At 34.8% G+C, this 24,208-nt stretch overlaps 1 protein-coding gene across 1 annotated transcript; it reads right to left on the bottom strand.

The window, feature by feature from the left end:
- Positions 1-346: 346 nt before the first annotated feature.
- On the bottom strand, positions 347-23,213 carry LOC124360297 (holocytochrome c-type synthase). Its single transcript, XM_046813804.1, has 7 exons — positions 22,977-23,213; positions 20,155-20,314; positions 18,458-18,517; positions 15,159-15,281; positions 14,022-14,141; positions 11,500-11,612; positions 347-679 (listed from the first exon to the last, which is right to left on the bottom strand). The coding sequence occupies exons 2-7, from the start codon at positions 20,311-20,313 to the stop codon at positions 439-441; spliced, it is 816 nt and encodes a 271-aa protein (XP_046669760.1). The 5' UTR covers position 20,314; positions 22,977-23,213; the 3' UTR covers positions 347-438.
- Positions 23,214-24,208: the final 995 nt, after the last annotated feature.

Below are 24,208 nucleotides of genomic sequence, written 5' to 3'. Positions count from 1 at the left end.
TAAATTACATTTCTTGAAAATTTTTAGAAATGTACTAATATACCTTTTAAATTTTAAACTGTATAATTGTTTGCATTACTGGCAACTTAGCATGTTTTTGATCTAGTTCTATATTCAATCCTGGACCCAGATTTTTTACAAATTGATTGTTGGTTTGAGGGTAGTGGTCATGATTTAAACCCCTGTTTTATTCCATGGTAAGCCATTAATTTACACACAAAAAGTATAAATAATATTAAAACGAAATTCTTTAGAACAGAAAACAACACATAGTTATAGTTTATTAAAACAATTATTTAAATTTGCAACTTTATACTTGAGTGTTGGCAGACAAAATTACAAGTAATACTTTGTAACACATTTATTTAGTTACATTACATTTACACAACATCGAGGAACATTGTAATTAAATTACTACAATTTTTAATGTACGAGTTTTTAACTTTTATTTTCCATGACTGACGATTTTCGATCTTCCCATTCATATCTCCATCGCATCCAAGCGACTTTCATCCTGTCCCAGACATTTTCCCAGGAGTCCATCGCAGGTCTAACATCAAGGATGGCAAACGTGTAGTCAGACGTAACATTTCCACCATCGTAATAATCAATAACATAGCGCACGTCTTTACCACACCTGTCTATGATCCAATCGTGTCTGTCAAAGGGTAGCTCATACCTAAAACAAAAATCATCAAACAAATGTAATTATGAAGGAAATCAGTTTAAATTAAAATTATAACTACTGGATATTTTATATAATTAAAACTGACTGAGTACAATTTATTAAGTTTAAATACTAGAAGCTGAAGAGTATGAAGAGAGCACATATTTGGTCTAGAAACATGTGATACACAAAAAGTTTTTGAAAATATCACCTGGAAGGCGTTACAAACCTCCAGAGAGTGGGGACCTGAACATTGCACTTCAATGAACAAGTATATTGAAATATAGTTACTATCTCCTATGTTTACCGGCTCACACAGTGCCTAAACATTGTTAAACAATTATTACCTTGAAATATAATATAATACAACACAACATCAATCATTAAAATGTTTTGGACTTTTGCCATCATTCAGTGATACATAACATTACGTTTCTGCAGATCTTACTGATTATTTTTATATCACTAAATGATGGAAAAAAACATTGATACCTTCACAAATCTTTCATTGTAAAAAAAAACTTTAAACAAAGAGTCCACATTTACCTTAAAGCATATTTCTGTTGGATATCTGAAAAAATACTAAGTTGTTCCAAATGTATTAAGTTACACTAATTATTTTTCTGTCTCACTTCAAAATGTACTGTCAAAGAAAAATTACTACAAATAATTTGTTGCACAATTTTTTTATGTTAAATATACTCCAAAAACTTGTTTCAAAAGTGCATGCCTTGTAAACAGGATTGTGTCTAATTAAAGCTATTTATATTTTCCCAAACAAACAAATTTAATTCTACTTTTCTTAGAAGTAGAGACAAACATGTTAAATTTCATATAAAAATCCAGATTTGAAACTTTTGACATGCTCTTGTGGTATAGGTTTTATATTGTTAAATAAAAAAATAATTCATCTAGTATTCCACAGTAAAATATATCATCCAGATCTAGTTTATGTTGATAGCAAATATTGTCCAAAACTCTTTAAATTATTTACAAAGCATAGAAACGTAGAGGGCTAACATATGTGTTTACGAAAGCAAGTTGGAAGAACTGTTTTGGCATTTTAAAAACATTCCCTAATATTCTACACTTTTATACAAAATGAAAACAATATAATGCCAAATAATAACATAAAAACAACACAATATTAAGTAAACGTTGTACCGATTTTAATAATCTCTGATTTGTCTCCCCCAAATAGAGAATAACTAACAAAAGATTGTAAATGTTTACGGAAAAAAACTTTAAAACAAGACAGATTTTTATATAATAGTATAGATTGAAAGAGCCCGTGAAATGTAATAAACTATTCTATGTAAATATATGACAGCACAACCATATATTAAATTAATGTAATCACTAGTTTAAATTTGTTTGCATTTAATCTTGAAAGAATAGAGTAAGCCTGATAGTTTAACCTTTCTTGCAACACTGTTGAGCACAGAGTAAGAAAATATCCAGATGAGAAATTTAAAATTTTTAGTAAAAATATATCTTTAACTACATTTTAGACCCCTTGCACATTACACAATTCTGCCCGTATGGTCAATTTTTATTAGTTAACTGTTGAAGTGCAGGAGACCTTTCACATTGTACAGTTACAACACGGGCACGATTTGTACACCTTGTTGCAGCTGTCCAGTTCCACTGCAGCAACATGGTAGCTGTGTCATCCTCCCCGCTCACTGGCCTACTAGAGCAAATGTATGCTTTCACACTAAATGATTTTAGTCGTCCAGGTGCTGTACCTTGTAGTGTGCATTCATTTTTATGTTAGTTTGCATTTTGGTGGTGTCTTAGTTTGTGTGTTTCAGTGGCTTATTTAAAAATTGTGGAAGGAATTGACGCTGAAATTTTGATATCACTAGTTGAATCATGATAGACATATTATAACAAGAATGACCTCAAAGTCATAGCAAACATTTCCATAACTTGTATACAATTTCTGAATTGTGTGTTTTGTTGTTGATGAAGATTATTCAGTTTCCAATGTAATTCATCAAAAGAGACAACTGACATACAAAAGTATTAAAAAAAAACTATTAGTCGTCATTTCCCAGGCCTTCAAATAATACGTAGTAGGTTCTCCTCTCGGATTAATTGGATGAACCCAGGGTCGATTTCGCCTATTTCTCCGCTGACGATACAGTAGCAATAATGCAATGCTTGCTCACGATCCATATTAACAAGACTGCATCTTTAACAGAACTGAAGTGTTGTTTTCTACTTGCGAGATTGTCATTTTCCCTTCCGTGCGGAACCGTGCAGTGTGAAAATCAACAGACCACAATTTAGAACCAAAAAGTTTTTCCCCATAGGGGCAGAATCGCCTAATGTGCAAGGGGCCTTAGCAAATATTAAGTATACAGTTCTTGATCAGTACTGTAACGGAAATATCAAAGACATAATTACTATCTAACATTTACTATAAATTTAAAGACTGTCATAAAACCCATCTTAGTTATCTTTTGACAGAAGTAGGCTTCTCAGACCTCTGTATGGAAATATATATTTCATTGATAAAGGAAAAGGCAAAATCAACTATGGCACAAAAAATACTAAGACCGGATTAAATCCAATGGCCAAAATGATACACTTTTTGAAATATTGTCATGATCGTGGCAACAATGCAAACTTAATTATAATTCACAAGAAACCAAATCAGAAGTGCTCATACACATGGCAAAGCCTACAAAATTGTGTGCAAAGCTTATTAATACAATAATAATATATTATAATGTATAAAACATAATGTTTGCTCAAGCAGCAATGCAGGAACAAAGAGAAATCTGGAAATCCAAAGAAAGCATATTGCTACACCAGCTAAACAATATATACAGGGAATATAACATAAGTCACATCCAAAAAGACAATCTTAAATTACAAGAGCTTAGCAATAAAACACAAAACAAATATGCCATAATTAACCTAAAAACAGGGAAGTTCCTCACGCAAAAGGAAACAATAAGCCCAACACCATAACGTTTTGGTTTTGATGGAGCCCGCCTAGTACAAATTGAAATGGACAAAAGTGGAAAATACAAGACTGTTATGAATAACACAGCAATAAACCATAACATCTTAGTCTCAGCTGATACTCTACTCCTGAACGAACTTTGCCTTTACAACAGCACAAAGCACATCAACATCCAACACACATACAGTAAAAACCTTAACATAATACAAGGCGTACCAGGATGTGGAAAAACAACATTCTTACTTAACAACTACAACATTGGAGACCTCATTCTATTTCCCACAAGAGACTCAGCTATAGATTTCCGACAGCGCTTTAAAAGCAAACATCCAGACTATGCCCAATCAGCGTGTAATGACACATTCCGAACTGTACACTCATTCCTAATAAACTCAACACAACACCTAAAACGAGGAAACACCTACAAGAGACTTTACATGCTGCTGAAGATACATGAAGCTCTAATGCTGCACGCGGGAGAGATATTGTTTGCAGCTGTCCTATCAGGAGCTGATGAAGTAATGCTTATTAGCGATTGCAACCAAATACCATATATAAATCTAACAAAAAACATAGAAGTCAAATACCACGACATAACAGAGATAGCCAAGACCACGAAAACACTAAACACAACCTACAGATGTACAAAAAGTACTACAGCCATAATATCAAAGTACTACGAACAAGGAATTAAAACAACAAACAAAATAGAAAAAGAGCTTGAGATACAGCAGTACAACGGACTGCAGGGGCTGAATCTCATCCCGGAAAAAAAGGAATATAAATACCTAGTATTTAAACAGTCAGAGAAAAGGGAATTAAACAAGCTGGGATTTAAGTCATCCACGATTCATGAATTCCAAGGCAGACAAGCCAAAAACATAGCTGTCGTTCGAACATCCGCCAGGCAGGAAGACATTTATGAATCACTGCACCACTGCATTGTTGCTGTCTCAAGACACACAAACTCATTTTTATACATAACACTGAATAGCAACGACAAACTGGGGCAATGGATAAAACAAATAAATCTACTCAGCCCACATGAGCTGTCAGAATTCTACATAAATACAGAAATGCCCAATACCCAAAGCAATATAGAGGAGCCGCAGATAGTACTTCACACACATCCTTTTTTAGAACGAAGATCACAACCAAAAGAAAGACACAAGAAATCACTCGAATACACACACCATCCCCACAAAAACTACAACTCCAATCAAGACCCAAAAACCACCAAACACACCTTAAGATCCTTCACCAAAACATCAATTGGTTGTCGGGTAAGATAGATAGACTGGCGCACTACTTACAAGAAGAAACTCCTGACTTTGTAATAATAACGGAACATGGCCTGTCAAAACAAAATCTACAAAACACATGTATAGAAGGCTACACACTTGTCGGAGGGTTCTGCAGAAAAAATCATGTCAAAGGGGGCGTGGCGGGATATGTAAGAAAATGCGCAGAATAACAAGTATCGCTATTATGCACAAGCGGAGAAGAATCCGAAATGACTTGCGAAACCGCCCTCTTTGAGCTAAAATTCAACAAGAAATTGCTACTGGTGCTAGGAGTCTATAGACCCCCGAGTGCAAACCTTGATACAGCAACAGCCATCATCTCGGAACAACTCGAGAGAGCACTTGCTGCCGACAGGCAAATAGTCATAATGGGTAACATAAACGTGGACAACTTAGCTGCTGACAACACCGAAAAGTCAAAAATAGAAGACCTACTAATGCCATTTAACATTAAAAGACTTAACCTACCACCCACACGCATCACTAATAACACAGCAACATCAATAGACTGGATATGCTCTAACATAGAACCCCAACATACAGAAACCTCAGTAACACAATCAGGACTATCAGACCATACTGCACAAATAGCAAAAATATCTATAAAAAAACATATCAATAGCAATATTAAAGAAAACAAACGAACCATCAACAAGCAAACAATAGACCTTTTCAGAACACAATTACAGGAACAACACTGGGAAAATGTAAGCTCAGCTCAGGATACAAACGAAGCCTATAATAACTTCAACACCACACTGCAGTCAATTCTAAACTTCACCTGTCCACTGAAAACAACCAGACCCAAACAACAGAGAAAGCCACAGATCTGGGATCAAGAGTCCACTAGGCTGAGAAGTGTATATGTCAAAAACCTAGGAAAAGAACAACTAACGGGGCAACCTGAGGACAAAGCTAAAACAGCTGCAAGTAAAAAGGAATATGACCAACATCTCAAGCAGCTCCGGAAAGAACACTCCACTGCCTATATCAACAGGGCAGAAAACAAGTCTTGAGCTCTGTGGCAAACAATAAACCGAGAAAGAGAATCCAAACCAAACAAGGAAAACCACATCAACCTCCAAATAGACAATAAAATAATAGACGACCCAACAGAAGTTTCAAACCATTTTTTTAACACCATACCAGATTTCCTACCAGCAACAAATCATGTTTTTCAATTTGGGCGGGTTACACTGGATGAAGTTCAAACAACCATCCAGTCATTAAAGCCTAAAACCTCATCCGGAATTGACGAAATATCAGCTAAAATGATCAAAAATTGTAAAAATGAAATATCACCACCCCTAACAGAACTGATAAATAAATCACTCTCACAAGGCATTTTTCCAGATAAATTAAAAATATCAAAAGTCTACCCGAAATATAAAAGTGGACCAACCACAGAAAGAAACAGTTACAGGCCAATATCCTTAATTTCAACATTCTCGAAAATAATAGAAAAAATAGCGCTCACCCAACTCATACACCATCTACAACAACATAACCTCCTCAACAATCAGCAACATGGTTTCTGCAAAGGCAGATCGACAACCACTGCCATAATCCAACTTACTGAATATATCTTAGACCAACTTGAAGAAGGATGCACTGCCACAAGCCTCTTCCTCGACTTCAGTAAGGCGTTCGACTGCCTGAACCATGAACAACTTATCTCCAAACTACAAGGGCTGGGTGTACGAGGAATGGCGGCGGAATGGTTCAAGAGCTACCTTTCCAATAGGACACAGCATGTGGAAATAGCCTACACAAAGGACAACACCAAACACAAGACACTTTCCAAAGCCACCAGTATAAGAAGAGGAGTGCTGCAGGGGTCAGTACTGGGGCCAGTCCTATTCATCCTCTTTGTTAATGACCTGCCTGGATGGATAGGTGAAGCAGGCCACAATATAATGTATGCTGACGACACAGTACTCACTCTCGCAGACAGAACAACAGAAAGGCTAGAACTAACAACCAGCATGCACTTCCACAGAACAAAACTCTACTGCTCCTCCAATGATCTGGTCCTAAATGAGAACAAAACCGTACAAATGACATTCACCACTAAGCGCAACAACACAAATGTATCATTACCCGGACTACAGACACAAACCTCTACAAAATACCTAGGCATCATAATTGACTCCAAACTATCCTGGAAACCCCACGTCGATCAGCTTAACAAGAAATTATCCACTAGCCTGTACACCATAAAAAGAATTAAGCAAGTATGCAGTCCAGACGTGGCCAGAGTTGCTTACTATGCCCTTTTTGAATCGCACCTCAGATATGGTATTGCAACATGGGGAGGGGCGTCAAAGGGCAATTTAGATAAATTACTTGTAAAGCAAAAAAGAGCAATTAGATGCCTAGCCAACTTAAAATACAGGGACAGCTGCAGGGAGTCATTTAAGGACCTAAAAATACTCACAATAGTATCACTTTATGTAAGGGAAGTCATCATTCACACAATTACAACAACACAGCCAAGACACCGAGACCTACATCAGCACAACACCAGACACGCAGCAAACTTCACCATCCCACAGCATCGCCTGAGCCTGTTCGAGCAAAAACCATCTTACAAAGGTGCCCTCTATTACAACAACCTTCCAGAGCACCTCAAGAGAGAACAGCCAAAAAACTTCAAGAGGCAACTCACAGCATGGCTTCTGGAACGGCCGTTCTACTCAGAGGATGAGTTTATGGACTTGCTCCAGTGAATTGCTGAAATTTATTATAATTTTATTTATTGACCATTTGACGTGTAACTGTTCTCAAAGAATATGTTAATAAAGAAATTGGCTAATTGTCTAATATAATATAATATATTAATATATTACAAATTTTCTATGCGTTATCATTTTTGGTTTCAAATTTTCTGGTCTAAGTTGGGTTCTGTTGTATTCAGGATTAGTTCTGCAAAAGTCATCAGGTTATGATTCCTTCCATAGCTCCTCGCATTACCATCTCTTACACTGATTCTTACCAGTACAAGGGTCATTCTGAAAGTTTTGAAATTTATGAAAAGTTTTTGTATTACGACCTACTAAGCCTTAGGGGTATTCAAAGTAATCCTCTCTAGTGTTAATGCACTTTTGAAATTGGATTTCCACTCGTTGAAAGCACCTAGAACAACAGAAATGTTTCTTCATGTTGAAGAATATCCAGAAGTTGAACATAGTGATCTGGTGAATAAGTGAGGTGCCCCATAGTTTTGATGCATTTTCGGCTATAAACTCCAAACGTTTTACAGCAGTGTGAGTAGAGACTTTGCCATAGTGCAAAACTAAACCCTTAATGTTCAAATCCTGAACAACTTCTGACAAGTACTGTTCAGTGAACCAACTTGCTGTGATAGCCTTTTGTCCCTCTAGCTTAATAGGCTTTTCCAGTACCATACTCCTGAAGAAAACAACATAGGTACATTACTTTCTTTGCCGATTGTAGAGGATGACTTATTTTTGAACACCCATACACGACTCTCCTCAAGGGAACCGTAATGAAATGGTATGTGCATCTCAACACCAGTGACAATTTTGGAAATAATCTGATGACCACTATTATTAAGCTGTAGGAGGGTCTGCTAGCTCACATGCTTAGTTTTTTATTATCTGTCAAATCATGAGGTACCCATTACGCAAATTTTTCTCGCTTTTAAAAACACGTTTTAAAAATATCTGCAGACCTAACCTCTAGGGAAGCTTCAATCATGAAATAAGTTCAGTGTCTGTCCTCTTAGATCATAGCATGCATCCAATCAATGTTTTCTTGAGTGTTAACGGCATGCAGCTTTCCTGAACATTTATCGCCTTGAAGTAAATTACAGCCCCTTTAAAATTCCAAATACCACCAAAAAACAGTAAAACCAAAGCCTATGAGAAAATTGCCCCCCCTTTCCTCCCCCCCAGACAAAACAAGCTAAAGAAAGATGTACCTTGGTGGACTAGGAGGTTAAAAACAACTATAAAAAAGCCTGAAAACTTCGAAAATGTGAAAAAAAGGACAGATGACTGGATTGCATACTAATATGCCCTAAATGAATACAAGAAAGAAATTAGAAAAAATAAAAGAAGAACCTAGAGAAATTTTTACACGAACAAATACAGTCTACCAGAGGCTGCCATACTTCATAAAACTCTCCAAAGTGATCACTCTAGCCCTCTAGAGTAATTAGAAAAAGAAAATAGACTGGAAAAGAAAACTGTTGGAGACGCACTTTTCAGGTGATGTCTTGACTTGAAATGAGATCCTTTAAGCCAATTAAATCTCCTGGGGCTGATAGAGTACTTCCGGCCCTTTTCCAAGAAGGGTTGGATATTCTACTTAACACACTGACTAAGTCACACGATCTACCCCTCCTGTGGGCGATGGTGGTTGACAACCTTCTAACTAAAGCAGAAAAAAAAGGAATAAGTCTACAATGTTACACTGATGACCTGGTGCATATGGTCAAAGGGACAAATAAAGGCATGCTGGAATGCCTCACTCAAGAAGCCATAAATTTTATAAGCAATTGGTGTCATAGGGAAGGTCTATATATGAAAATAAATGTAATAACCTTTACCAGGAAAAGTAAATTCCAGCTTGTACAACCTGTTCTGCGAGGTATCAGGATAAAACACTCTAATACAGTCAAGTATTAAAATAACCCAGGAATATCCTGGGGCTGAAATGATACCCTACGTATCAGAAAGTACGGTTAAGAAATACTCCTTTGAAAAACCACACATATTCTCTATTGATGCCCAACTTACTAAAGGAGTCCAGAAGTTCTATACAGATGGTTCACACCCTAATTGTAAGGCAATATTTTGTATTCACGGATCAGGAGTTGACCTGTCTGCGTCCCTGGGAAAACATGCCACGGTCTTCCAAGTGGAGGTCATGGCAATAGAATCAAGCGTTAGAAGACTCATACAAATGAGGCCAAAAGGAGCAAAATACTTAATCCTCTCTGATAGTTAGACTGCATTAAAGGCACTTGACGCATGCTCGTTTGACTCGAAAGCAGTTTGGGAATGCAAGAATGTTTTAGTGGAACTGGCAAATAAGAACAGAGTTGCACTCGGTTAGGTGCAGGGCCATGAGGGTACTCATGGAAACGAAAAAGCAGATAACCTACCCAAAATAGGTACATAATTCCTAATGATAGGGCCTGAGCTAAGCAGTGGAGTACAACAAAGCTCTTGTAAAACATTGGGGAAAGAGGGTTAGTTAGATCCTTTACCTGGAGTACGGCCTCAAGATTAAGACAATCAAAAATGTTTATCTCTCCTTACGCTAAAGAGTGAGCACCTCTCCTAGAACAAAGTAAGGAGGATATCAGATTGATATTAGGGATGTTGACAGGCCATGGCCCCCTTAGAAAACATCTTATGAATGTGCGTCTTAGTCAGGCTGATGAATGCAGACTCAGAAGAATCAATAGAACACATATGGCTAAACTTTCCTGCCATATATAAAAGTTAGAAAAAATTCCTAGGGCCCTTCTCAACCCCAAGGACATCTGAAAACAGGAGTCCTCAAATTTAAATGGCTTCTGCTAAAGTCTCGGATTCTGTGGGCACAAAAATAAGTAAGAGAGGCGCAAAAGTCCTTTTACGATTACATGCAGAATCAACAATCTCTTCCCCTCAGAAAAAAAAGTTCAGACAGTTCTCATAATGACATTTTTTAATATTGACTGGGAATTGATATTGTTGTTATAAGAGAGGGGAAGGAAGTTTATAAATTGTTTTGTTTAATAAGTATTGAAATAATAAACATAAACTGAATTGCGGGTGCTAGTGAGGGTGGAGGCTGAAAAACCAGTGAAGCACGGACTGACGTGGACTGGCACCAGTGGTGGCAAGCTTCTTTTCCAGCCCTGGAAATGATTTCATCAATTCAAATCCAAAATGGTTTGTGGAAACCTTCAATTGACATTTTGGACATCCATAAATAATTTCTGGATGAGTAACACAATTTATATTTTTTCACATTTTGCAGCCAAACGTCATCTCATTTCCCGCAGAAAATGTGTTAAGTACAAATTTAATGTGATGATAATTTAGCAAGGTAAATCAACTTATTCATGAAGAGTTAATAAATAATTCATAGCTACAATTTCATTCTTTTATGTTTTACTAACTGACTGAATCTCTTTCCATTTCCTCCTTGATCATGTTATGAAATGTTACAACAGTATATGCTCTGTCATTAAAGATCTAAGATATCACTGCACGAGTTTAGATTAACACAATGATAATTTGTAAGTTTATGTGTCCTTATTTGTTAGAGAGTAGAATAAAACAGGATTGAAGAAAGGTAAGAAAATATCTTTTCCCAAGTCTGGTGGGTCTCTTCTGGTTTGGGACCCAGAGATTCTGCCTTTCTCCACTCTCCACTGAGCAACCTTGTAGAGTACAACAATATCTATAGAAAAAATTCCAATACCAGAGAATTTCTTAAATCATATATGTACAATACATCCGCTATGAGTCAGTAAAATAATATGCAAAAACTATATAATAATAAGAAATGATTGTATGATAGGAACACACCCCATCAGCTGTCTTATCCGTGCTCTTGGAGAATAGTCTGTGGCTTTTCCACCAAAACTCTTCAGCTTAGGATTGCAGCATTCATAAGCATGAAGTGCTTCCCACTTCAGGACCTGAAAAATAACAACTCGTATGAAAAATAAATAACTTATCAAAATGAAGACATAGTAATTAAAGGATTTATGCACATACAGGGTGGAGCGCGGTAATTTGCTGATTTGGAAATGAAATGAAAAAATATGAACCTTAGAAAAAATTATTTTTTATTTTAATTATATTGAACAGTAAGGGAATTTTTAAATTACATGGTTTTAAATAATGTATTTGGCAAATTTCTACCTTCGGCATCCACACACTGCTGCATACGTTTTCTGAAGTTTTCATTAACTCTAACAAGCATGTCAACTGGTATTCTGCCAATTTCAGCCTCAATATTGTTCCTTAGGTCTTCCAAGGTGTTGGGACGGTTGATATACACCTTCGACTTCAGGTAACCCCAAAGGAAAAAATCGCATGGGGCTAAGTCTGGTGAGCGTGCCGGCCAGTTCACATCACCCCTCAAAGAGATAAGCCGTCCAGGAAACATTTGCCTCAAACAATTCATGGTAACCCTCGCTGTGTGTGCAGTGGCACCATATGTTGGAACCATGTATCCTCTAATTGCATTGCCTCAAGAACCGGCTGAAAAAAATCCTGTATCATAGTCAAGTACCGTTCGGAGTTCACAGATATGGCACGACGGATATCTTGAAAAAAGTAGGGCCAACGATGCCTACTCGTGATATGGCGCACCACACAGTGATGCGGTCCGAATGCAGAGGTCTCTGGTGGACTTCTCTGGGGTTTGTTTCACTCCAGTAGCGCATGTTTTGCTTGTTGGCACACCCACTGAGGTAAAAATGTGCCTCATCAGAAAAGAACACAAAATTGCGTCACGCGGTATAGTTGCAAGCATGTCTTCATAAGAAGTACGCCGTGTCAAATAGTCCCGTGCTGACAATTGATGGACCACGCACATTTTATACGGGTGAAATCTCAGTTCATCATGAAGAATCCGGCGGAGAGAACGTCTTGAAATACCAAGAGCAAGTGATTGCTTCGGAGCAGAGCATTTTGGAGATTGCAGTACTGCTGCTCTAACTCTATCGATGTTTTCCGATGTTGTAATCCTTCTCTGAGGTCCCCTTCGTACACATGACACATTCCCTGCTGTTCTGAATGCAGTTACCCAATTTACAATTGATTGCTGACTAGGAACACGTCCGTGTGTGGGAACAGCGAATCGTAAACGAAAAGCACGCTGCACTGCAATGATCGAGTGGGCATTTGAAAAATACGCTTCAACACAAAACAACCTCTCCTCTCGTATCCACTGCATGATGGCAACTGGAACGCGGAGGAATACAAATCTCCCGTCAGCCACTATAAGCCACGCCCACTCTCCCCCTTTCTTCGACCAACAGTGCCGCCACAGCCTGCAGTGCAAAAAAGCAAATTACCGCGCTCCACCCTGTATAACATGTAATACGATAAATTTACATTAACCACTCTAAACAAAACGCAGACTAAATGAATAAGCTTGGATTACTTTTTTGTTGATTGTTAAGAATCATCGACTTGATTCCAATAAAAATAAAACATTACAAACTCATATGTTATTGTATACAAACAAAATACAAGCATAACTACATTTCCTGGCCTGTAAAAAATAATAATATTTCAGGAGTTCTCTGTCTGGTGTTACACAAATTTACTGCACCATAAAACATTACAAACTCACATGTTATTGTATACAAACAAAATACAAGCATAACTACATTTCCTGGCCTGTAAAAAATAATAATATTTCAGGAGTTCTCTGTCTGGTGTTACACAAATTTACTGCACCATAAAACATTACAAACTCACATGTTATTGTATACAAACAAAATACAAGCATAACTACATTTCCTGGCCTGTAAAAAATAAAAATATTTCAGGAGTTCTCTGTCTGGTGTTACACAAATTTACTGCACCATAAAACATTAGATTATTAAGAATAAGGAATGTATTTAATGAGAAAAACTGCTGAATAAATATTCAAATAATTAAAATCTGAAGGCTGACATGAGCAGTGCTACGATTATTACAAATTTTTAGCTACAAACCATGTTAAAAAATTCATTAATAGAATTAAAATTAAATGGCTCTCCTCAGACGACAGTTGGCCAACTGATAGTAAGCCCCCAAAAGCAGTGCAGCTCCACAGTTTTCCATTTAATAATTCAAACAATCAAAACAATAAAAAAATGTAGCTAATACACCTATTCTACTCTATAATTAATCTAACTCCTTGTAAAATTGCTAACAAATTCATTACACACTGTAAATATAATTCAAAGATAAGAAAATTCAATTAATTACCAATACCCAATGAATTTTTTAAAACATTTAGATAATTAAAAAAAAAAATAATTTATGATCAATCAGTATTTATCAAGTTTTAAATTCTTAACATGATCAATTTACCTAAGGATACACACCTCTTTCCAAGCAGCTTCATTATTAGCATTATGTATTTTGATTATGGCATCCATATCTTGTGGCTTCAAATCATCCCTCTTCCAAACCCAACCTTTTCGCAGCATTGCATTCCAAAACATCTGCGAAATATGCACAACATAAAATATCTACATGTTTAACTAATACTAATTAAATATCAAATCAAAACTAATAACTCCATGTATAAATAACATAACAGTAGGCTAAAGCAGTAACTGAATAAAATAGATCATAATTATTCAATATGTATAGAAGACATTAGCAGTTACAAATTAATGGATGATAAAGAAATAACATGTATGTTGGATTCTATTACAAAGTTAGAAGATTTGAGTCAGGCTCTTTCCCCCATTCGAAAAAAGGAAGAGAATTTGTACAAAATGTTCCTGTAGTTACACAAAGACAATTTTAAATATATAAATACAACTTGTATGAAATGCTCTCAAAAGTATACATAGTGTTTGAATATAGTTAAAATGTTGATACTTATTAAAATAATCTGTCACACTAATACTAAGCAGTCTTATTTAAATAAAAATTTTAAATTTTGTTTCCTTGTCCTGAAATAAGGAAGATATTAACTGAAATATATAATCTGAACCTACTAAACAAATATTAAGTACATGATGACTATTAGCATGATAATTTTAGAAAAGTACATTTAGTTTGTATTTGAAAAAAAGTGTATGTAATGCGACGATATAACAGAACCAGACTATTATCCCTTAAACTGCTGGTGTAATACACCCCATTGAGTGCTGTCCACACTTGTACACAGCTGGACTGAGATGCTCCGCTTCTTGACATCCATTGCGCTTTCAAGATATCACTAATATCTCTTGTATTGTTCCCAGACTAGCTCAACTGGACAGATTATAAGCCAACCTGGGATAAGCCTTCTGGGACAAACCTTGTGCATGCATGCTAGTTCACAAGATAGAAATTGCCAAAAAGAATAAAGTAACTGTTCTTCAACAAACAAATTTAGGATTTTGAAGTAATATTACTAGTGTTACAGAATATGTTTGATTACATCACATTAATTAAAATCTAATGAAACCAGAATGGAAAAATAGAAATAATATTTAAATTATACGTTGATTTCCATTTTCCTTCACCTGTGCTGAGGGGTAGACCCAAAATTCTCCTTCAGTTCCAGATTTTGGGATAGAAGATGTTTCTCTGTTGATATTCAGTGGAAATGGCTGATCTGGTGCAGGCTGTTGATTGGCAGGTCCCATCTGGACATTATACAATAATAAGTTCAATCCAGAGAAACCCTAATTGAGAATTATGTATAATGTAATATTGTTGTTCTTAATACTCTTTGTGTCTAGTACCAATAGTGATAATTTTGTAAACTGTTGTATACTGCAATAAAGTTGATTTTATTCCATACCCTACATTTTACACAAACAGTACATGCAGTTAGTTAAAAACTCAAAGCTATGCAATCAAAAGTCACAGTCGGTATTGAACCAATGACTTCAGTACACTCACATGCTTATCCAACCTTGGCTATATGGAGAAAAAACTACAGTCAACTCTCAAAATATCAAACTTGACAGGGAACAGTAAAAGTTCTAAATATTGAAATTCGTAATAATGAACCTCAATTTATTGACTGTTATCGTCATCAAACTTTGATATACAGGTTAGCTGTGAATATAGCTTTAAAGTCTAATTTTAATAAGCCTTCTTTCTTTACACTCAGTATGATTACAAGTTTAGTTTCATTGTTAAAAGCATTTATCATCAATATTTTTTATATAGAAGAAATATCTATTTCATATTTTCAAGCATACTAATTTTACATGCAGTGTACATTTGCAAATTTCCTGAAAACTCATCAACAAATCTGATTTTCTCATAAAAACTTTAATATACAAGGTTTGACTGCTCATTTCACGGACCTAAAATTTCTATTACTGAGGTGTTTTAGTACAATATAAGTTGTGATTTAACATGGCATACCTTCAACCAATCCGAAACAATTTCAAGAGAAGGCTGTAAAGAGTTCTAATATACAGGAGACGCCCTCTTAACCGGCCTTGGGTCAACCGGCCACCGCTTTAACCGGCCACAAAGCAAACGATGAGTCATCGACAGGTCACAACTCGAACAGCTATTTTGGGACGTTTTAGACAATGTCTGTTCAGTTGAGCAGGTGGTTCTGAACGTGATACATACAGTTAGTTGACAGTTTTAAGTTGTGCAGTTTAGTGTTGTATTGTAGTGTTCTTAGGTGTGTAGTTTTTATTAAATGAACTAACAGTTTGAATGATTATATACTTTTACTTAGTTTAAAAAATGAGTGAAAGAAAACATAAAATGTTTTAACTGTAAAAGAAAAGCTCGATGCGATCCAGCAATTGACAAAGGTGAATCATTGAAAAAGACACGTGACGGGAAAAGTACTGACAATGATTGGCGACGTAATCGCAAATCTTTACAGAATTTTTGCACTAGTGTCGAAACAGAAAATGTGTTGAAGAATCGACAAACATTAAAAAACCAACAAATGAGATGGTTGACAATGCGTTATGGCTTTGGTTTATGCAGGAGCGGCGAAGAGGAACTCCAATAAATGAACCACTTTTACAAGAAAAGGCAATGTTTTTTGTAAGACTAGAAAAACAAAATAACGCAGAGTTTTCAGCCAGTGATGGATGATTAGGAAGATGGAAGAAGTGACATGGAGTAAATTTTGTAAACATTTGTGGGGAAAAAATGTCCTAAGATATCGTTGCAGCAAACAAGTTTGTAATCAAACTAGGTATCTTTCCTATATTGGTGAAGAAAATCTTTCACCACAATAGGTTTACAACGTTGACGAGACTGGTCTTAAAACGTCTACCACAAAAAACATTCCCTGTTGGGAATGAAAGTTCAGCTCCTGGATTTAAACTTAACAAAGAACGGGTTACACTCGCCTTATGCACAAATGCTGCAGGATCACACAAGCTCCCACTTTTGGTCATTGGGAAATCCCAGAAACCACGAGCGTTTAAAAACGTAAATGTTTCATCATTTCTTGTGTTTTATCATGCCCAGATGGCAGAATCGATGGATGCCAACATCTTTAAAGACTGGTTTGTGAATGAGTTTGTTCCATAAGTAAAGAAATATTTCTGAAAAGGCCATTCTAATCTTAGACAATTCTGGCACACACCCACCTAATCTTGAATGTGAAGAAGCGCTCGGTATAAAATTGGTTTTCCTTCCAGCGAACGTCACAAGTCTCATTCAACCTATGGACGAAGAAGTCATAGAATGCTTAAAAAGACATTATCAGCGCAAACTGCTTTCAGAAATTTTGGGGAAGATGGACTCAGGAATGGAACTTATATCAGCTGTTAAGCACTTAAATATTAAGGATGTTATCTATATAGTCGCAAAGTCGTATGAAGAAATGCCTAGCACAACGTTCATTACATCTTGGCGAAAAGCCTGGCCAGACATAGAAAACATGGTTGCTAACCCAGCCGAAGATGAAAATGAACAGCTCATTTTAATAATTGAAGAAGATAACAACACAACTCTACTTAACGACTTAAGAAAATTGAGTACTAGTGATTATCATCTTGAAGAGAAAAATGTAAATGAATGGGTGACAGGTGACGACGACCCTGAAAAAGATTTTTTTAGTGACGATAAAATCGTAGAAAAAGTTGTTCAGGAGGCAAGTGAACGAGACATTCTAGAAGACTCAAACTCGACGATCAAGCAGAAAAAAATCAGTCACTTAGAGAGGAAAAAAGCACTTCATTTGGCCACAATGTATGTTGAGCAGCAAGACCTGTCGACAAGATGTGATGTTCATTAAAAAGTGGAGAGACTATGCCTTCATAAAGGCGATGGAGAAGAAAACACAAAAGAAAATAACAGATTTCTTTTAGCATTAACCGGATATTTAATGTAATGTTCTGTTTGTGTGTCTAAAATTACCATACTTCAGAAACAAAATGTAAGATTTACTTTTATATTTTTCTTATACAATGTAATAGACCTACAGTATTACTCTATTGCTATTATGTATTCTATATGCCACTGTACTTTAAAATATTAAAAGTAATTAGGTTTTCAGTAAAATAACCTTTTGAATTAAATACATATTTGTTTTTTTTTTACTGGTACAGTATTACGTAGTTGGTACGTACACAAGATACCAATTAAGGTTATGTTTGTCGGATTAACCGGCCAAACCGCTTTCCGGCCGGGGGTTCGGTCCTGTAATGGCCGGTTAGGGCGTCTACTGTAATTTATTGTTTGTTTATGATCTCTCTATAAATTCCCATAAATGAAACATAATGTCATGATTTGCTAATAAATAAAGTTTTTTATTTTAACCCAAGAACCGAGTGCTGTTAAAACACACATGTATAATTTATTATATCTGAAAATAATCAGTGCTTACCATATTGCGAGGGTCAATATCACCCATATTGCCGTGATTGACGGGACACTCTGACTGTGGCTGTAACACATCAAAGTTTTTATACTAATAGCATTGACAGAGGGGAGATTACTGCATGCAAGACTCAGCAGAGTGTTGTCATTTCTTGACAATGATACAGTCAATATCTGGCTGACCAGTAGCACTGAAGTTTCCAGTTACCTGATGGAGTGTCTAATAAATCTTTTCAAGCAGGATATATTGTATTGAAAACATTTGATCAGATTCAGTAAAAAAAGAACTTGAGGTTCTGGTGAAGAGCTCTTCAGTGTTGTGAAAATAATCTTTTCAAGTAAAGATTTTAGTTATTTTAATATATTGAATTAAACTCAAGACTTACAAGTACCTTTAAGGAAAATGTTTTATATTGCAGTAGTAAAACCCTTAAAACTAATATAGACAATTTTACACAGATCCATTAACATTTTCACTTCACAAGAATTGAAAACTTATCAAATCAATTAATTATGAAAAATCTATATGAACTACATCAAAATTTCCAGCAACATGGTTAAAGAAAATTGCTCTGAATTTGATATTTGTTGTAGGTTTGGCTTATATATTTTAGATACCATTTCAGTTTTGAAATTGCTAGGTTGTTCAGTTCAAATTCTGCACAAAGCCATTACTATTTTATATATTATAAGATATATTCCATTATTCCAAAACATGTTATGAATTTTTTAAGAAGACCCTTATATTCTGCAATAAAATTCATGAATAACTCCAAAATGTATGTTTCTTTTACTACATCAGGATCTAAAACAATATTGTAAAAAGTAAAATGTTCAAAAATAGAAAAATCTGCCTATGAAATTGCTATAACTATAACAGGGTTGTACAATAGTCAGTCACACTTAGTGGACTTGAACTCTGTAAAAATGTGATCACCCGAAAGACTTTAGATTATTTGATCAACAAACAATAGAGAAACCAAATTTTTAATGCTCTATTTTTCAAAATATTTAACACCCATTTCAGTGCGAAATAATATGGTACATTGTAGTGTAAAATAGTAATGAAAATATGCATGTTTGAACATTTTATGTTTGCACAACTCACAAACATACACATTATTATTTTACTAATAGTACATATTATTGAATGAATGACCCACATGTTACAGATCATGTTTGAATGCACAATCTAAGCCAATCACCAATACTTCTAGCTGTTATAGTATACAGGTAATTTTATATAGTGTACACTTTTGACTCTATGTCTTGTTTATATTGTTTATAAAAAAGAATTTATTTCATCTTAATATTACAAATATTATTGTACACAAGTAATTGGATCTCTTGATTTAGTAAATCTAGGCCAATTTAACAATAGTTAAATTTTTCAATATATTTGAAGGATACATGCCTATTTTTTTGAAAAGATAAAAGGTCTTCATTTTTAACCTTATATATTAACATAAATGAAATTTAAGAATTTCACTTGAAAATTGTGCAATATATATTTTTTTATAGCCTAAAATATGTTATCTTTCAAAATTAATAGTTAAAACACCAACAGAAAATGTTTAAAATGTATTAAAATTGACATTATAAAATAACTTGAGTGTAATTAGATTAACATGTCTGAATAAGTTGTTTCTTATGATTTTTATGTGTGATAAACAAAATATCAAGGAGTATCCATGGATTACTTACTTGAGGCTGCACTTTGGGTTTATGCATAGGACATTCTGGGGGTGGTTCGCCATTTAGAGTTTTGTGTATGTACGGTTTGGCTTCCTTCTCTTGATCAATGGGAGACACACTGGTGAGTTGGGATGCTGCAAGATTTGCTACTGTTATAGTATTTCCCATCCTGAAAAAGTTGTGTAAACATTTATATCTGCTAAATTACACATACTAAAGTACTTTCTAATAATAAGTTAGTTAAAAATATAAACCAATGCCTGTATCCCTTCACACCAACAAGCATCGGTACAGTGTTCCAAACAGTATAATATAATATTGGTAGGTACACAGTTGTACATTTTTATGTTTGTGTACGTAAAGGTATCTTGGGCAGTGATGTGAGTTACAATCTCCATCCTCAACTTAAATTTATTTCTGGTGTATATATCACTATTAAAATTAAAGTTATGTAAGTTATTCCTAGCACACATTAAACGTTTAAAAATATAAATAAATGAAAGTGTCACAATTCTATGTTGAATTAATAAAGGTCTGCAACTGGTTCTGGTTAGTACCTTATATAGAGCACAACCTTTTTCTGCAAGGTGAACATTGCTCAAGAGTGTGAACTAATGCAACAAAAATCACATGGTAATTCCGATGACAATGTATAGTTCTGATAAATTGACAACAGTATATGCGTTTTTAAGTTGGACTGTACAATAATCCCTCGAAACTTAAACAGTTTGTACAGCACTACTTTTACAGAGAGATACAACATCTTGAGTTTTATCTAAGGAGAGCAAATATCCACTACATCAGTCCACTAACTAAATTGACTTTAGTCATGGTGTTATAAGCTAAAGGACTAGATAATAGACTTAAACATAGATCATTGGATGTACATGTAACACTTAACCATATTGTCTTAAATTAATAATTAAATCATTCACATATATGTTAAAAATTAATGGTCCCAGAATAGATCCCGGAGGTACACCCTAATTTACTAATCTAACACTGGAATACTCAATTTTATAAAACACAAGTTGAGACCTCTCTATAAGATATGTCAATGAGGGCTATTTTCATGGAAACAAATGCCTTGAGAAATAGGTGAGAGAGTCACAAAGTGTTTAGGACCTTTAAGAGGTAAAACAACGTAGAAGCCACAAAAAAGGAGTTTCAAGGCCATCTTGGGTCTTGTTTAAAATAAAGTACAGCATCACATGTAGTGTGATTTTTTCTGAATCCAAACTGACTCTGTGAGGGAAATTTATTAGATTCCAAGTAAGTAATACTTTGCTAACTTAGCCTATTATTCTCTCTAGGACCTCATAATAGACCGTTGATAGTGTGGGAACAAGAGCAATCAGGCCAATAGTTGCAATACATCTCTTTATTACCTTTCGGTATAATTACGGACACTTTTAATATGCTAGGGAAATTGCTGGTGTTTATACAATTATTGATAATGTAAGTGAATACTTCAAATTAATGTAAAATAACTACTTAGTCTGATTTTCTTTCTGTTTAAGTAAAAAAAAAACATCCAGAAGACTAGTGTTAGGCCTATCTGTAAGTGATCATTGCCACTCTTGTTCGTACAACTGGATATTTATAGTTAATGGACTGTTTGTCAGAGCTCGAAAGTTGAAGAATGAAACAATTTCTATGACCAAAAATATGACAGGTAGAATTTCTATACAAAGTTTCAAGCTATTAATTTTGTTGGATATCTGCTAAGATTTCAGTGGTTCCTATTGAATCATTTAAGAATATTGATGCAGAGCCCTGATGTTGGAATTTATAGCTTTTTTAATATGTACTTGTAAATATTATTTCAGTGATGAGATGAAGTCTATCCAAAATTTTGACACAATTGTACACGGAAATATTTGCATTATAATGAATTACGTCTATAGGGCTAATTTTCCAAAGATATTTTGTGACGATTGTTTAATAAACCTTATACTCAACTCCATGCAAGTACAATTGTACACTCAACTCCATGCAACTACAGGGCTGCAGTATAATAAGCAACCACCAATACAACCAAATCATCGTTATTCATGGTTATCTAAACTACTGAAACCAAAATGTCAAACCAAATAATAATTACGTTATATACTAAATGTTTCAAATTACATTTTAGTTTAGCTGTTTTAATATCTAAAAAAAGTAACAATTTAATTATGAATAAAAAACTATCCAGACTAGGCTATGTATATTTCTAAAATGTAACAAAGAAATCAGAGTAACATTTCTAGTGTTTTTTACTAAATTGAAGGATAAGCGTCTGACAGCTTTTGATACAAATAAAATGTACATTCCCATTGTACTTTTGGCCATTAGTCAAATAGGATACCATAATTTATAAATGATTTTACTTTGTTTTAGTAATTAATTTGGAGCAATGTTGTTATTCAATACATTGAATTGTAAACAACTATAATTAGAATGTATTTGTATTCAACAGTTTAGGTATTATTTGTAATCGATAATTTGGTTATCTGGTTTGATTGTGATGGTGGCTGCTTACTATACAGCCAACTAAAGATAGCAAGGCCATTAGGCTAGTGTCTGCCCATTTGACTACTAGGCCTAGTCTGCTTCTTTTATGTTTTCAGGACTTTTGGCACTGGGTTTACTCTTATTTTCCTACTCACTTAATAAGCATTTGTTATTTAGAAATAATATGTAAATATTTACCAAAGACTCACTCTGTAAACCATCAATAAAAAATAGTGCGTTTTGTCCTTCTACTACTTACTAATAATGTTTTTGTAAAAATATAACTAGGCATATGAGTGTATTAGCTAGAGTATGATAATTTGAATTGGGTTTACCTTGCAAGATATAATATCAACTTTGAAATGAGTAGTTAACACTAACACAGTAACAGAACACAATGTTTACAAATGAAACGCATACAAATTTGGTCTGTTACGATCAAATTTCATAATAAGAGAATAATTTAGAACAAGCTGAAGAATCTCCCACTTAACAATGCGTAAGTGCTACCAAAAGGAAGGTTAATGTTAGTATTTTCAAAAACTAAACTACAGAACATGTGCGAACAGCTGAATTAAGATTGAGAATCATGTGTTGAAAACGAAATCATGTACAGTTAAGCTAAGCATAGCACACACACGACTCGTGATGTGATTTATGACGTTCATACAATTCATTGTTTGTGGTCTTTGATTTAAAATTGGTTCGGATTTTTTTTCTCTGTGATGAAACTACTAGGGGAGAACAGATATATAAAAACACATGTGGAACTGTGCTATCTGAATTTTAAGGTCAAAGCATGGCAATTTATATCTGTAATTGAACGAACGCAATCGTGTAGTAAAATGTAAATTGATGATTATCATGCCAATCATGCCAGTTCATGCCAATTCTAAGTATTCAATATTGATTCTCCTGATTTGAATATGTGGCGTTTAAAGAAAGTCTTTACGATTTCCAACAATTATACCACCAGATAAAAACGATTGATTAGAGTGATATACAGAACACCAATGCATTTGCTGGCCATTTTGAACAAGCGTTCTTTCCTAATGCGATAGATGACTTAGAAGCAAAGGAAATGTTATTGAATTTCTGAGTGCAACTCAGTGCTGTAGGGAAACTTTTAAAATATACAATACCTAAAGCAAATGTTTTTCACGCCCAAACAAAATACCTCAGGTTATGATTTGTTCTTAAAGAATTCAACACGCTAAGCACTCACAATACTGGCATCAATTGCCAATGCATGTATTTCACTGGGTTACTTTCCCAAGGGTTGGAAGTATGTTGAAATTACTGTCCTCCACAATCCCATAAAATCTAGATTCTCCAAATAGCTGCGTCCGTATAGCCTCCTTTCGTCAATTTCTAAGTTGCCTGGGAAAGTTAGCCATAAAAGTATATAGAAGTATCATAAAATCCAAACATCCAATGTTATTTCTCATCAACAACTTGGATTTCAATTGAAGTATTTCATGACTAATAAAATATTAAGAATTAGTGAACACAGCAATTAATAAGAGCTCTGAAATAAGACTTCAATCGACTGCAACATTCCTAGATG

The sequence above is a fragment of the Homalodisca vitripennis genome, chromosome 1 (genome assembly GCF_021130785.1).
Source record: "Homalodisca vitripennis isolate AUS2020 chromosome 1, UT_GWSS_2.1, whole genome shotgun sequence".
NCBI lineage: Eukaryota > Metazoa > Arthropoda > Insecta > Hemiptera > Cicadellidae > Homalodisca > Homalodisca vitripennis.
The sequence above is the reverse complement of the archived record's forward strand: the minus strand, read 5'-3'. Positions and strand labels throughout refer to the sequence as shown.

Coding starts and splice junctions, on each gene's coding strand:
- LOC124360297 (XM_046813804.1), bottom strand. CDS start 20,313: ATGGGAAATACTATAACAGTAGCAAATCTTGCAGCATCCCAACTCACC. Junction 18,518..20,154: donor AACCCAAAGTGCAGCCTCAA/GTAAGTAATCCA, acceptor GATGTGTTACAG/CCACAGTCAGAGTGTCCCGT. Junction 680..11,499: donor CGGATAAGACAGCTGATGGG/GTGTGTTCCTAT, acceptor TTTTTGTTTTAG/GTATGAGCTACCCTTTGACA.